Source organism: Cherax quadricarinatus, chromosome 31 (assembly GCF_038502225.1).
Source record: "Cherax quadricarinatus isolate ZL_2023a chromosome 31, ASM3850222v1, whole genome shotgun sequence".
NCBI lineage: Eukaryota > Metazoa > Arthropoda > Malacostraca > Decapoda > Parastacidae > Cherax > Cherax quadricarinatus.
Window position 1 is genome coordinate 34,213,984 of NC_091322.1, and position 17,230 is coordinate 34,231,213.

The window sequence follows — 17,230 nt, forward strand, 5'->3', positions numbered from 1 at the left end:
GCCAACAGTTTACACACTGGTGACGTCAACAGTTTACACACTGGTGACGCCAACAGTTTACACACTGGTGACGTCAACAGTTTACACACTGGTGACGCCAACAGTTTACACACTGGTGACGCCAACAGTTTACACACTGGTGACGCCAACAGTTTACACACTGGTGACGCCAACAGTTTACACACTGGTGACGTCAACAGTTTACACACTGGTGACGCCAACAGTTTACACACTGGTGACGCCAACAGTTTACACACTGGTGACGCCAACAGTTTACACACTGGTGACGCCAACAGTTTACACACTGGTGACGCCAACAGTTTACACACTGGTGACGCCAACAGTTTACACACTGGTGACTCAAACAGATTACACACTGCTGACGCCAACAGTTTACACACAGGTGACACCAACAGTTTACACACTGGTGACACCAACAGTTTACACACTGGTGACTCCAACAGTTTACACACTGGTGACACCAACAGTTTACACACTGGTGACGCCAACAGTTTACACACTGGTGACGCCAACAGTTTACACACTGGTGACGCCAACAGTTTACACACTGGTGACACAAACAGTTCACACACTGGTGACACAAACAGTTTACACACTGGTGACACAAACAGTTCACACACTGGTGACACAAACAGTTTACACACTGGTGACACAAACAGTTCACACACTGGTGACACAGTTTACACACTGGTGACGCCAACAGTTTACACACTGGTGACACAAACAGTTCACACACTGGTGACACAGTTTACACACTGGTGACACAAACAGTTTACACACTGGTGACACAAACAGTTCACACACTGGTGACACAAACAGTTCACACACTGGTGACACAAACAGTTCACACACTGGTGACACAAACAGTTCACACACTGGTGACACAAACAGTTCACACACTGGTGACACAAACAGTTCACACACTGGTGACAAACAGTTCACACACTGGTGACACAAACAGTTCACACACTGGTGACACAAACAGTTCACACACTGGTGACACAAACAGTTCACACACTGGTGACACAAACAGTTCACACACTGGTGACACAAACAGTTCACACACTGGTGACAAACAGTTCACACACTGGTGACACAAACAGTTCACACACTGGTGACACAAACAGTTCACACACTGGTGACACAAACAGTTCACACACTGGTGACACAAACAGTTCACACACTGGTGACAAACAGTTCACACACTGGTGACACAAACAGTTCACACACTGGTGACACAAACAGTTCACACACTGGTGACACAAACAGTTCACACACTGGTGACACAAACAGTTCACACACTGGTGACACAAACAGTTCACACACTGGTGACAAACAGTTCACACACTGGTGACACAAACAGTTCACACACTGGTGACACAAACAGTTTACACACTGGTGACACAAACAGTTTACACACTGGTGACACGAACAGTTTACACACTGGTGACACAAACAGTTCACACACTGGTGACACAAACAGTTCACACACTGGTGACACAAACAGTTTACACACTGGTGACACAAACAGTTTACACACTGGTGACACCAATGTCCTAATACAGGTTTCCTCTTCCCTTCAGACTAATTTATGTTTACTGTTATCATCGACCAATGATCCGTAGCTGTGGCTGGTGTTTACCACCGGTTACTGTCACCATGTAAACACTGAGTTCTGGGGCACCAACTTATCCACATTATTACCAACATAACACCACAGTACTGCCAACACAAAGAAAGTGCTTCGCTTATCCACATTATTACCAACATAACACCACAGTACTGCCAACACAAAGAAAGTGCTTCGCTTATCCATATTATTACCAACATAACACCACAGTATTGCCAACACAAAGAAAGTGCTTCGCTTATCCACATTATTACCAACATAACACCACAGTATTGCCAACACAATGAAAGTGCTTCGCTTATCCACATTATTACCAACATAACACCACAGTACTGCCAACACAAAGAAAGTGCTTCGCTTATCCACATTATTACCAACATAACACCACAGTATTGCCAACACAATGAAAGTGCTTCGCTTATCCACATTATTACCAACATAACACCACAGTACTGCCAACACAAAGAAAGTGCTTCGCTTATCCACATTATTACCATAACACCACAGTATTGCCAACACAAAGAAAGTGCTTCGCTTATCCACATTATTACCAACATAACACCACAGTACTGCCAACACAAAGAAAGTGCTTCGCTTATCCACATTATTACCAACATAACACCACAGTATTGCCAACACAAAGAAAGTGCTTCGCTTATCCATATTATTACCAACATAACACCACAGTATTGCCAACACAAAGAAAGTGCTTCGCTTATCCACATTATTACCAACATAACACCACAGTATTGCCAACACAAAGAAAGTGCTTCGCTTATCCACATTATTACCAACATAACACCACAGTATTGCCAACGCAAAGAAAGTGCTTCGCTTATCCACATTATTACCAGCATAACACCACAGTATTGCCAACACAAAGAAAGTGCTTTGCTTATCCACATTATTACCAACATAACACCACAGTACTGCCAACACAAAGTGCTTCACTTATCCACATTATTACCAACATAACACCACAGTATTGCCAACACAAAGAAAGTGCTTTGCTTATCCACATTATTACCAACATAACACCACAGTATTGCCAACACAAAGAAAGTGCTTCGCTTATCCACATTATTACCAACATAACACCACAGTATTGCCAACACAAAGAAAGTGCTTCGCTTATCCACATTATTACCAGCATAACACCACAGTATTGCCAACACAATGAAAGTGCTTCGCTTATCCACATTATTACCATAACACCACAGTATTGCCAACACAAAGAAAGTGCTTCGCTTATCCACATTATTACCAACATAACACCACAGTATTGCCAACACAAAGAAAGTGCTTCGCTTATCCACATTATTACCAGCATAACACCACAGTATTGCCAACACAATGAAAGTGCTTCGCTTATCCACATTATTACCATAACACCACAGTATTGCCAACACAAAGAAAGTGCTTCGCTTATCCACATTATTACCAACATAACACCACAGTATTGCCAACACAAAGAAAGTGCTTCGCTTATCCACATTATTACCAACATAACACCACAGTATTGCCAACACAAAGAAAGTGCTTCGCTTATCCACATTATTACAAACATAACACCACAGTATTGCCAACACAAAGAAAGTGCTTCGCTTATCCACATTATTACCAACATAACACCACAGTATTGCCAACACAAAGAAAGTGCTTCGCTTATCCACATTATTACCAACATAACACCACAGTATTGCCAACACAAAGAAAGTGCTTCGCTTATCCACATTATTACCAACATAACACCACAGTATTGCCAACACAAAGAAAGTGCTTCGCTTATCCACATTATTACCAACATAACACCACAGTATTGCCAACACAAAGAAAGTGCTTCGCTTATCCACATTATTACCAACATAACACCACAGTATTGCCAACACAAAGAAAGTGCTTCACTTAACCACATTACAATCACAGCACCACAATGTTGCCAACACAACGAGAGGAGTGCCGTGCTCATTCCCAGCTTTGCCAACACAACTCAATGTTACCAAGACAACAACACAGTGTTTACAACACAACACTATGGATGCCCCACTCATTAACAGCGTTACAACACAACACGGCCGCCCCACTTACCAACAGCGTTACCAACACAAGTGACCCACTCATCAACAGCATTATCAACAACACCACGGATGCCCCACTCGTCAACAGCTTTACCAACACAACATAAATGCCCCGCTCATCAACAGCGTTACCAACACAACAGAGATGCCCCACTCATCAACAGTGTTACCAACACAACATTACACTGTATAACAATGGCACAAAGCTTAAAGAACAAAGTTCGTCTCAACTAGCGACTCGCAACACAAACTAAGTAAAAAACTAACAATAACTTACCTTAGAAAAACAAACAATAGTTAAGATTTTATTTACAACTATGAACATACACAACAAGAGCTCGAGGTATGTTAAGATAATGTGAAAGTAAGATATACATGTTATACTATAAATACATGTTCAACTGTATGTATACACTTTCAGCTAAGAATACATGTTCAACTATGTATACACATTCAACTGTATGTACACACGTTCACCTGCATGTTTACACATTCAAATGTGTGTGTATATATATGTGGTGCCGAATAGGTAAAACTGGTCAGTTAGCAAGAACTCGCTTAAAATTAAGTTCTAAAATTTTCTCTTATACGTTTAAATATATATTTTTTCATTTATACTAATGCAAAATTCAGTACTTTTGTACCAAAAGAACCTTAGAAAACTTACCTAACCTTATTATAACAAGCGCAATTTCATTTACCTTAATCCAACTAGATAAATTTTAGATAAGTTTACAATAATTTAATAATAAACACAATGAAATATATTTTCCACGTTAGGTTCAGCATGATTTTTGCGAAATTTTTGCATAGACAAATTTTAGCTTGTCTTATTCGGCAAGAAGAGAGTTGCTATTAAAGCCAAAATCGCAAGTTTACCTATTCAGCACGATATATATATATATATATATATATATATATATATATATATATATATATATATATATATATATATATATATATATATTTATATATATACAGTATATATATTTATATATATATATTTATATATTTATATATATATATATATATATATATATATATATATATATATATATATATATATATATATATATATATATATATATATGTGTGTGTGTGTACACATGTTCACAATGGTATGTATACATGTTCACCTGTACGTATACACATTGAACTGTATATATACATGCTCAATCCTATGTATACACGTTCAACTGAATGCATACACGTTCAGTCACATGTACACACGTTCATATACATTTATACACGTTCACGTGTGTGTACAGGTGCTCAATCTTATGTTTACACTTTCAAATATATACAGGTTTGTCCAATCCTATGTATACACGTTAAACATAACGTATACACGTTCAACCGTGTATATACGTTTAACCGTATCCATACACGTTCAACCTTACTTATACACATTCAACCCAATGTTTAATACGTGCAATCACCCCCCCCCCAGCAAACACATTCAATCCTATGTATACACGTTCAGCCCTAGATACAGCGTTCAACAGTACATATACACATTCACCTATACATGAACATTAAAAAACAAAGCTCAAGGCAGAAGACAATATTGTGAGACCAAGCTTATAAAGAATCTGGTTGCTATAGCCGTAAAGAACTGCAAAATACATATAAGTAATTTTTTGACACAGCTGGTAAAGGCACAGTCAAAAATACACACACACAAAAAGCCAAGATTCTTCATTAGTTAAAAAGATGGAAACAGGTTCAATACCTGAAACTAAATATGATCAGCAATGGTGCTTAGGCAATGTGAGAGAGGGAGGGAGGGAAGGAGAGAGGAGGAGGGAGAGAAGGAGGGAGGGAAAGAGAGAAGGGAGGGAGGGAAAGTGAGAAGGGAGGGAGGGAAAGAGAGAAGGGAGGGAGGGAAAGAGAGAAGGGAGGGAAAGAGAGAAGGGAGGGAGGGAAAGAGAGAAGGGAGGGAAAGAGAGAAGGGAGGGAGGGAAAGAGAGAAGGGAGGGAGGGAAAGAGAGAAGGGAGGAAGGGAAAGAGAGAAGGGAGGGAAGGAGAGAAGGGAGGGAGGGAAAGAGAGAAGGGAGGGAGGGAAAGAGAGAAGGGAGGGAAAGAGAGAAGGGAGGGAGGGAAAGAGAGAAGGGAGGGAGGGAAAGAGAGAAGGGAGGGAGGGAAAGAGAGAAGGGAGGGAGGGAAAGAGAGAAGGGAGGGAAAGAGAGAAGAGAGGGAGGGAAAGAGAGAAGGGAGAGAGGGGAAAGAGAGGGAGAGAAGGGAGAGGGAAAGGAGGGAGTGGAAGAAAGGGAGAGAGAAAAGAAGAGAGGGAGAAAGAGAGGGAGAGAGAGAGACGGAGAGACAGAAACAAAGAGACAGAGACAGAGGTACGAACGTAGTGTGAAAACATGGGTTGAAAAATATAAAAGAAAGTGAAAGTGATGATCATGAGGAGGCAGAGGAAAAGGCAGAAGAGGCGAGGGACGTAGGAGGTAGAGACGGAGGTATAGGAAAAAGGCTGAGAAAAGTAAAAGAAGTTAGAGGTAAAAGGCTCACCTTCTATGTCTGGCTCTCTTCTTCTCCTCGTCTGAGAGTCCTGACCATGATCGTCTACGATGGCACTCACTGGTGCTGCTGGTGCGTCCCTTGCGAGTGTCCAGGAACTCCTCAGAACCTGTCGTGGGTACACCACACATGTTTAGTACATCACTACAAGTCTTCCCTCACTCCCAGGCTACAACCCTCATAGCTAGAACATCACTACAAGCCTTCCCTCACTCCCAGGCTACAACCCTCACAGCTAGTACATCACTACAAGCCTTCCCTCACTCCCAGGCTACAACCCTCATAGCTAGAACATCACTACAAGCCTTCCCTCACTCCCAGGCTACAACCCTCATAGCTAGTACATCACTACAAGCCTTTCCTCACTCCCAGGCTACAACCCTCATAGCTAGAACATCACTACAAGCCTTCCCTCACTCCCAGGCTACAACCCTCATAGCTAGTACATCACTACAAGCCTTTCCTCACTCCCAGGCTACAACCCTCATAGCTAGTACATCACTACAAGCCTTTCCTCACTCCCAGGCTACAACCCTCATAGCTAGAACATCACTACAAGCCTTCCCTCACTCCCAGGCTACAACCCTCATAGCTAGTACATCACTACAAGCCTTTCCTCACTCCCAGGCTACAACCCTCATAGCTAGTACATCACTACAAGCCTTTCCTCACTCCCAGGCTACAACCCTCATAGCTAGAACATCACTACAAGCCTTCCCTCACTCCCAGGCTACAACCCTCATAGCTAGTACATCACTACAAGCCTTTCCTCACTCCCAGGCTACAACCCTCATAGCTAGAACATCACTACAAGCCTTCCCTCACTCCCAGGCTACAACCCTCATAGCTAGTACATCACTACAAGCCTTTCCTCACTCCCAGGCTACAACCCTCATAGCTAGAACATCACTACAAGCCTTCCCTCACTCCCAGGCTACAACCCTCATAGCTAGTACATCACTACAAGCCTTTCCTCACTCCCAGGCTACAACCCTCATAGCTAGAACATCACTACAAGCCTTCCCTCACTCCCAGGCTACAACCCTCATAGCTAGTACATCACTACAAGCCTTTCCTCACTCCCAGGCTACAACCCTCATAGCTAGTACATCACTACAAGCCTTCCCTCACTCCCAGGCTACAACCCTCACAGCTAGTACATCACTACAATTGTGCCTTCCCTCACTCCCAGGCTACAACCCTCACAGCTGGTACATCACTACAAGCCTTCCCTCACTCCCAGGCTACAACCCTCATAGCTAGTACATCACTACAAGCCTTCCCTCACTCCCAGGCTACAACCTTCGCAGCTGGTACATCACTACAAGCCTTCCCTCACTCCCAGGCTACAACCCTCACAGCTAGTACATCACTACAAGCCTTCCATCACTCCCAGGCTACAACCCTCATAGCTAGTACATCACTACAAGCCTTCCCTCACTCCCAGGCTACAACCCTCACAGCTAATACATCACTACAAGCCTTCCCTCACTCCCAGGCTACAACCCTCATAGCTAGTACATCACTACAATTGTGCCTTCCCTCACTCCCAGGCTACAACCCTCACAGCTGGTACATCACTACAAGCCTTCCCTCACTCCCAGGCTACAACCTTCGCAGCTGGTACATCACTAAGTACATCACTACAAGTCTTCCCTCACTCCCAGGCTACAACCCTCATAGCTAGTACATCACTACAAGCCTTCCACCACTCCCAGGCTACAACCCTCACAGCTAGTACATCACTACAAGCCTTCCCTCACTCCCAGGCTACAACCCTCACAGCTAGTACATCACTACAAGCCTTCCCTCACTCCCAGGCTACAACCCTCATAGCTAGTACATCACTACAAGTCTTCCCTCACTCCCAGGCTACAACTCTCATAGCTGGTACATCACTACAAGCCTTCCCTCACTCCCAGGCTACAACCCTCACAGCTAGTACATCACTACAAGCCTTCCCTCACTCCCAGGCTACAACCCTCATAGCTAGTACATCACTACAAGCCTTCCCTCACTCCCAGGCTACAACCCTCATAGCTAGTACATCACTACAAGCCTTCCCTCACTCCCAGGCTACAACCCTCATAGCTAGTACATCACTACAAGTCTTCCCTCACTCCCAGGCTACAACCCTCACAGCTAGTACATCACTACAAGTCTTCCCTCACTCCCAGGCTACAACCCTCATACCTAGTACATCACTACAAGCCTTCCCTCACTCCCAGGCTACAACCCTCATAGCTAGTACATCACTACAAGTCTTCCCTCACTCCCAGGCTACAACCCTCATAGCTAGTACATCACTACAAGCCTTCCCTCACTCCCAGGCTACAACCCTCATAGCTAGTACATCACTACAAGCCTTCCCTCACTCCCAGGCTACAACCCTCATAGCTAGTACATCACTACAAGCCTTCCCTCACTCCCAGGCTACAACCCTCATAGCTAGTACATCACTACAAGCCTTCCCTGTTCTCTGCTGTGCTGAAGAGACAAATCATTAACATAGATTGATAAAGATAAAACGAAAAATCAGAGATAACACATGACGGGAATATTAAGAATATATAACTGTAGTGTAGGCGCGCCTCTGGCAAGACAGTGATGAAATAAATGATGAAAGTGTTTCTTCTTTTTCGGGTCACCTTGAATAGGTGGGAAACTGCCGATGTGTTAATAAATAACAAAATAAAAAAAAGAATTGGTAGATGGGACCTTCATCCGCCAGAGTGAGGAATGCTACAGCTTCCTCCTCCCTCAAGACAACACTAACGACATGGTCTTCTACAGCTTCCTCCTCCCTCAAGACAACACTAACGACATGGTCTTAAATTCTGTGTACATCATGGATATCACGAAGGTCACGAGATATGTATGCCGGAGCTTCAGAGTCTACCTCCTAATAGCTTCCACCGAAGAGGCAAGAATCAGTCCGCTGGATCAGCCCGGACGTAAAGTGGCCTGTGACTTGCATACCATCACAGCCCTGTTGATCCGGCAGGAATTACCTGGAGTTTACCTGGAGAGAGTTCCGGGGGTCAACGCCCCCGCGGCTCGGTCTGTGATTTCTATAGTTGTACCAACAGTGCATTTGATATCGTCTGGTAAGACGTTAAATAATTCTTGGACCACACACTTTCTCCTGTACCTCTTACTCAAGAATGTTATCATGGCAGTGTGCAGATTTTAGACCAAACCCTCTAGTACTTTCAGAGTATATATATTAGATCGTATCTCTTATTAGCTTCAGTAAGTACGGTACATATTCAGGACTCTGATGAGTTACTACCTATTTAAAACTTATACGTTCTTGGCTCTATGCAGGCCATAAATGATCTTTGAATCTATTGCAACTCTTAAATTTCTCCAGCCCTGAATGGAGCTGTCAACAATGAACAATACTCTTAGCACAGGAGGCCAGAAGTTATTTGAATATTGTCACCATTTCCCTTATTTTGAAAGCTCTCATTATTCATTCCATCATCTTCCTGGCTGTCGTGACTTTGATCTTATTGTGTTCTTCAAAAGGTCAGTTGACATTATTACTCCCAGGTCTTTTAAGCGTTCCATTCATTTTATTTGATGATTTTTTTACACAGTGTCACTTTTGAGTTCTTAATGTTTTCCATATATAAGCAACTGGAAATTGTCACCAAGATCCAGCTCATTGTAAAATTAAGATTTTGTACCTTAGGAAACGTTATTACTTCGTATCGTGACGTTTGACATTCCTTATTTCTAGCGAGATATCAGGTGCACCTGACATGCTGTCTAGTGCACCTGACATGCTGTCTGGTGCACCTGACATGCTGTCTAGTGCACCTGACATGCTGTCTGGTGCACCTGACATGCTGTCTAGTGCACCTGACATGCTGTCTGGTGCACCTGACATGCTGTCTGGTGCACCTGACAGGCTGTCTGGTGCACCTGACATGCTGTCTAGTGCACCTGACATGCTGTCTGGTGCACCCGACATGCTGTCTAGTGCATCTGACATGCTGTCTGGTGCACCTGACATGCTGTCTAGTGCACCTGACATGCTGTCTGGTGCACCTGACATGCTGTCAGGTGTGAAGGTGGACATGCCACTTACAACAAATAAGACAACCATAAGAACATCTACCCTGTATCATTTTCACTTAAGAATAGCCGATGTTAGCCGTAACAATGCAAAAACAAAAGTTTATTCTTATATAGCAAAATAAATAATATGGGAAGCATTGTGTTGCAGGTTCCTCTACAACAATGGAAACATATCTGCCTTACAGGCACTCTCTCTCAACAAGCCAAATTGACTTAAAAAAGTTTTGAAAAAAGTAACTTTTAAATTCTTAGGCTTCATGTTACCGTGAGGGGTCAGAGTTATATATATATATATATATATATATATATATATATATATATATATATATATATATATATATATATATATATATATATATATATATATATATATATATATATATTATATATAACATTTACACGCTCACACACATGCACATTACAGTCACACACGCACTTTCTCACACACACACACACACACACACACACACACATCTTAATGAATGCCTGACAGTGAATAAACAGAGATATGGACGGGGAATCGAACCGTGGTGTGTGCAATTGAGAGGGTCAGCTTTGTAACCCTTCAGCCACCAAGGCTGGAGTAGTATGATTGTATAAGTAGCACTTAATGGCTGATAGGTTAGAACGCTGTCCTCTGACGTAGATGACGAGGCGGGGCGGGGAGGTGCTGACGAGGTGGGGAGGTGCTGACGAGGTGGGCGGGGTGGGGAGGTGCTGAGGCGGGGGGCGGGGAGGTCTTGACGAGGCTGGGGGCGGGGAGGTCTTGACGAGGCTGGGGACGGGGAGGTGTTGACGAGGCTGGGGGCGGGGAGGTGTTGACGAGGTGGGGCGGGGAGGTGTTGACGAGGTGGGGCGGGGAGGTGTTGACGAGGCTGGGGGCGGGGAGGTGTTGACGAGGCGGGGCGGGGAGGTGCTGACGAGGTGGGGAGGTGCTGACGAGGCGGGGAGGTGTTGACGAGGCGGGGCAGGGAGGTGCTGACGAGGCGGGCGGGGAGGTGTTGACGAGGCGGAGCAGGGAGGTGTTGAAGTGAGGCGGGGAGCTGGCAAAGTTAACCTCAGAAAAACATGAATTAAGTTTAAGATAATTTATTAGCTAATGAAGGATGGGCAGGGAAGGAGAGAATATAGTGAAGGAGGGAGGAAAGGGGATAGTAGGAAGTAAATAGGGAGGGAAGGGGATAAGTAAACAGGAAAGGAAGAAGGTATTATGGGAGGGAAGAAGAAAGTAGACTGGAAATGAGGGAGTGAGAAATAAGGGAAACAATGAGAAAATAAATAATGAAGGAGGTGGAGGAAGATGCCTGAAGGATACCTGAAGGATACCTGAACATTCGCTCTACTGAATGATTTGCGTTTGTCCTGTACTCTGTTTCCCTCTATACTTCCTCCATTCTTCCATAACACAGCAATGATGCTTAACAAGTTTCAGTTACTCGACTGTGAAAAACTGTAACAGAGTACAGGACAAGCTCAAATCATTCAACAGAGTCAATAAAAAAGTACAGAACTCGTTAAGATCTGAGCGAAGCTCGGCTCTCTGCAACACAATTGTCCTCAAAGATTTGTTAACTTATAATGTGAAGTAAGGAAACATCCTGGACTTCACCTTACGAAACAAAGCAAATGCGATAGTAATTGTGGACAAGGTAGATTATAGTGGAAAAATGAACATGTTTATTAGAAGACGGGGGAACTTAAGTGCCCCTTAAGTGTCAGAGGTCTCCGACCCTTCAACGCCCTTCCTCCGTGCATCAGAATTACCAATAAACCTCTGGCTGTCTTCAAGAGGAAACTGGACAAATTCCTAAAATCAGTTCCAGATTAGCCTGGCTGTTACAGCCAGGCTATGCTGTTACAGCCTAGTTGATCAGGCCTTGATCCCGGAAGCAGCCTTCAGGTATGCTTAAGGTACACGCTTTAAGATTTGCTGTGTCTTGACGGACGCCCCTCCCTCTCTTTCTCTCTCTTTCTTACAGAGATTCTAGCATCACCAGAAAAGGATGTTATGGTGCTATAATTTATGTCACTGTCTAAGTCAGATATAAGAGTGAGACACAGAAGAAGAGCGAGTATTGTGCCTTAAGGAACAAAGCTTTTCACTGTGGCAGCCTCCAACTTCACTCTCTTTACTACTACAGTGGAACCTCTGGTCACAAATGCTTCTGAATACGAACAAATCGGTTCACGACCAAAAAATTCACCAAATTTTTGCATATGGCCACGAACACATAATCGGGTGCTGAACAAACAGACACACCGATTTTCACATTCTGCGCCTTTTTTTTTTTTTTTTGCACGCGCCAACTTTCCCCACTTCCTGTTGTTTGTGTACACCTAACAAAGACCCTCGTCTTGTAGTCGGTCTTGGTCAGACATGCGTTCATTCGCTGTGAACTCGAGGATAAGGGATAAAGTACCATCCTCTTATCCCCTCCTGGGTACTTATATTAGAGAAAACGAAGTCTTGTACAGTGCTGTGATATACACTCGTAATGCACCATAAAACTAAGTAAGTTTATTCAGGCATACATAAATACAATTACATAAATTATCATATATAGCAGCATATGTGTCGTGAACCTAGGATAACCCAAAAAAGTCAGAGTGACTTATTCGGTTTAGCAATGTTTTATCAGCAGGTAGTGGACAACTTCTAGCAGTGCCAGTACCTGGCTAGAGCTTACCATACATTATTTTTGGTAAATGTTTTTTTTTCAGTTGATTGTTGGGCCTATATTATTGAAACTTGTGCAATGTATGATGGAAAGATGCTTCTTAACATACACCAAAAATTAAGCAAATCGAACGATAAATAACGGAGTTAACTTCTCAGCCATTAGACGTCTCTTAAAATTCCTAAAAAAAAAAAATAAAAAAAAAAAAAGGAAACTGTTTACAGTGAACCGTTCGTGGGGGTCTAGAACGGATTCGTGCAATGTTAGTTTTCTCTGTTGTTCAAGGTTTTCTCAGTGTAATTCAAGGTTTTTGCATTTAGTTTACTATTACACTATGCATTCCATGGTATAATTAAATATTTTTGTGCTTAAAAAAAAAAAAGAGTTCATAGGGGTCTGGGGTCTGGAACGGATTAATCGTATTTACATACAATTCAATGGGGAAATTAGGTTCGGTTCACGGCCAAATCGGGTCGTGACCCGAGTTTTGGAACGAATTATGGTCCTGACCAAAGGTTCCACTGTACAGTGCGTGTTTTATTTAAGAAATTAAATATTCATCTGCCCACTTCCCCAGTTATTCCTTTTGCAAGCATTATGTGAGCTATCACCATGGCCGCACTTGTCGAACGCTCTTCCAGAATCAGTGTACACTACATCAGCATTTAGCTAGTTTTCCAGTGGACAGAGGACCACGACTCAATGATCAATCAGTTGTAAAAGGCAGGAACGACCTGCCCTAAACCCATGTTGCCCTGGATTGTGCAACTGTTGTGATTCCATGTGATCAGCAATCTCTAGATATATACAAAGATTTTGATGTGTGAAGTGTGCTGGTGACCTATAGTTTTTCTTAACTACTTTACTACCACTGTGAAGAGAGGCAATATCGGTGTTTTCTTGTGACTGGGATGACATCTGTGTCCAGTCTCCTGAAAATGACAGTGGTATCTTTCAATTTTTTATGAGGATGCTGTTCCACGAGTCTGCAACTGGAGGAGAATGCTCCAGGAAGAAGGGTATGGAAGGAAAGTTGAGACAAAAGAAATAGAGTTTAAATGCGAAGGAGTTAGGAAAGAAAAATGAGAAGGAAGAAGTGAAGGGAAGGGAAGAAAGAGGAAAGAAACCGACGCTAAGGAAGAGGAATGAAAGGGGGGACAGGAGGGAGGGTGAGAAATGGGTCTCCACCAATCACCAAAATGAGAGAGAGATACACTTTCGCAACCATGAAAAGGTCAACACATACAGTGACAAGAGCCTCAAGGACATCAAGGACTGAAGAGCTTCAGAGAGAGCAAAAGGAGTCACTTTTTCCCGTGTTGCTCTCACCTCAAGACCTCCCAGCTTTGGTCCTGCCACACTTAACTAACTACTACACTCTTCGGGTGCGACTCAGCACGTCAGCAGGGCTCTCTAAACACACATGTCACTCTAAAGGTCAAGCACACTTATCAACTTAGCACACCTAAAATATATTCTGTTTGACTGACAGTGACAATATAGCTTAAGCTAGAAGTTAGGCTATGTTAAGACAGGTCAGGGTTGGTTAGATCTTTCTATGTCAGGTTAGGTTATATTAGGCTGGATTGGATTTTAAAAAATCTTTATATTTTTAACTAAAACTATATTTTTTTGTATATTTGGAATGACAATACAGTCAAATTACAGGGAGTTAAATTACTGGGAGTTAAATTACTGGGCAGTTAAATTACTGGGGAGTTAAATTACCGGAAGTTGAATCACTGGAAGTACAATTACCGTGAGTAAAATTACCGTGAGTTAAATTACCAGGAGTTAAATTTCAGGGAGTTAAATTACTAGAAGTAAAAATATTTTTTTATTAGCACATCGGCCGTTTCCCGCCAAGACAGGGGAACACGAAAAAGAAGAAACACTTTCATCATCATTCATTCTATCACTGTCTTGCCAGAGGCGTGCCTACACTACAGTTAAAAAACTGCAACATATCAACACCCCTCCTTCAGAGCGCAGGCACTGTACTTTCGACCAGCAGGACTCAAGTTCGGCCAACCGGTATCACTGAATCCCTTCATAATGTTACTTTGCTCACACTCCAACAGCACGTCAAGTCATAAAAAACCATTCGTCTCCACTCCTACCGAACATGCTCGTGCACGCATGCTGGAAGTCCAAATCCCTCGCACACAAAACCTCCTCCACTCCCTCCCTCCAACCTTTCCTAAGACGGCCCCTACTGCACCTTCTTTCCACTGCAGATTAATATCCCCTCCAAATCATCCTTTCTTGTTCTATCCTTTCTAAATGTCCGAACCCCCTCAACAACCCTTTCTCTGCCCTCTGGATAATGCTTTTAGAAACCTTGCACCTCCTTCCAATCTCCAAGCTACAGATTCTCCGCATTATATTCACACCACACATTGCTCTCAGACACGACATCTCAACTACCTCCAGCCTTCTACTTGTTGCAACATTCAACATCCATGCTTCACACCCATATAAGAGCATTGGTACCACTATACTCTCATACATTCCACTCTTTGCTTCCATGGATAACAGTCTGTCTCCACAGACTCCTCCGTGTTTCACTCAGTTTTTCCCCTCACCAATTCTGTGATTCACCTCGTCTGTCACAGACCCATCTGCTGACAAGTCCACTCTCAAATATCTGAATACATTTGCATCCTCCATACTCTCTCCCTTCAATCTGATATCTAATCTTTCATTACCTAAAGTTTTTATTTTCATCACCTTGCTATTTCCTACATTCACTTTTAATTTATTTCTTTTACTTACCACTCTAAACTTGTTCACCAACCTCTGCAACTTCTTTTCAGAATCTCCCAAAAGCATAGTGTCATCAGCAAAAAGCAACTGACAATTCCCACTTTGTGTTAGATTCTTTATCTCTTGAGCCCACACCTCTGCCAACACCCAAGCATTCACTTCTCTTACAACCCAATCTATAAATATATTGAACAACCATGGTGACATCAGTCATCCCTGTCCAAGGCCTACTCTTACTATGAAATAATCTCCCTCTCTCCCACATACTCTAACCCGAGCCTCACTATCCTCGTAAAAACCCTTAACTGCTTTCAGTAACCTACCACCTATTCAATATATTCGCAACATCTGCAACATTGCTCCCCTATCCACCCTATCACATGCCTTTTCCAAATCCACATATGAAACTAAAACCTCTTTACTCTTATCTAAATACTGTTCCCCAATATGCTTCACTCTAAACATTTGGTCTACATCCCCTACCCTTCCTAAAGCCTCCTTGTTCATCAGCGATCCTGCTCTCCATCTTACTCCTAAATCTTTCAATAATAACTATCATACACTTTATCAGGTATACTCAAAAGGCTTATTCCCTTATAATTTTTATTCCCTATTCTCTCCTTTGCCTTTATACAAAGGTACTTCGCATGCTCACTGCCATTCCACACATGAAATAAAAAAAAACATTCCAAAAGTATATCCCCACCTGCTTTTAACATTTCTGTCTTTATTCCATCAATCCCAGCTGCTTTACTCCCTTTCATTCTACCCATTTCCTCATGCACCTCTCTCACACAACTGATTCATTCTCATTCCTACAAGATGCTATACCTCCCTGCCCAATGCACGAAATCACAGCTTCCCTATCTTCATCAACATTTAACAATTCCTAAAATATTCCTTTATCTTCCCGATACTTCTAACTCTCCATCTAATAACTCTCCTATTTTTAACTCTCAAATCCATTAGTTCCCTAGGCTTTCTTAACTTATTACTTTCACTCCAAATTTTTTTTTCTTATTCTCAGCAAAATCTGTTGATAACATCTCACCCACTCTCTCATTTGTTCACATTTTACATTCCTTCACCACTCTCGTATGCTAATTTTTTCTCTCTCCACCAATCGCTCTTCTTCCCTCCTGCATCCACTTTCCTGCTGAACACCTCTTTACTGTTAGTCAAATTACCGGGAGTCAAATTACTGGGAGTCAAATTACTGGGAGTCAAATTACTGGGAGTCAAATTACTGGGAGTCAAATTACTAGGAGTCAAATTACTGAGAGTTAAATTACCGGAAAGTCAAATTACCAGAAAGTCAAATTACTGAGAGTTAAATTACCAAGGCCAACAACAATCATGAAACCCAGGTCTGCAACACTTGCTGTCAACACACCACCAGCACCACTCTGCCACCCTCCCCCCCCCAATCACCACCATCACCACTA

At 42.7% G+C, this 17,230-nt stretch overlaps 1 protein-coding gene across 16 annotated transcripts in view; it reads right to left on the minus strand.

Moving 5' to 3' along the window:
* Positions 1-17,230, minus strand: part of cyst (rho guanine nucleotide exchange factor 18 cysts) — a 1,629,610-nt gene that overhangs the window by 311,351 nt on the left and 1,301,029 nt on the right. For all 16 annotated transcript variants that reach the window (XM_070090333.1, XM_070090340.1, XM_070090337.1 and 13 more), the window contains one exon: positions 6,247-6,364. In XM_070090333.1, coding sequence (XP_069946434.1) covers positions 6,247-6,364 — 118 coding nt within the window. The remainder of the gene's footprint in view (positions 1-6,246; positions 6,365-17,230) is intronic.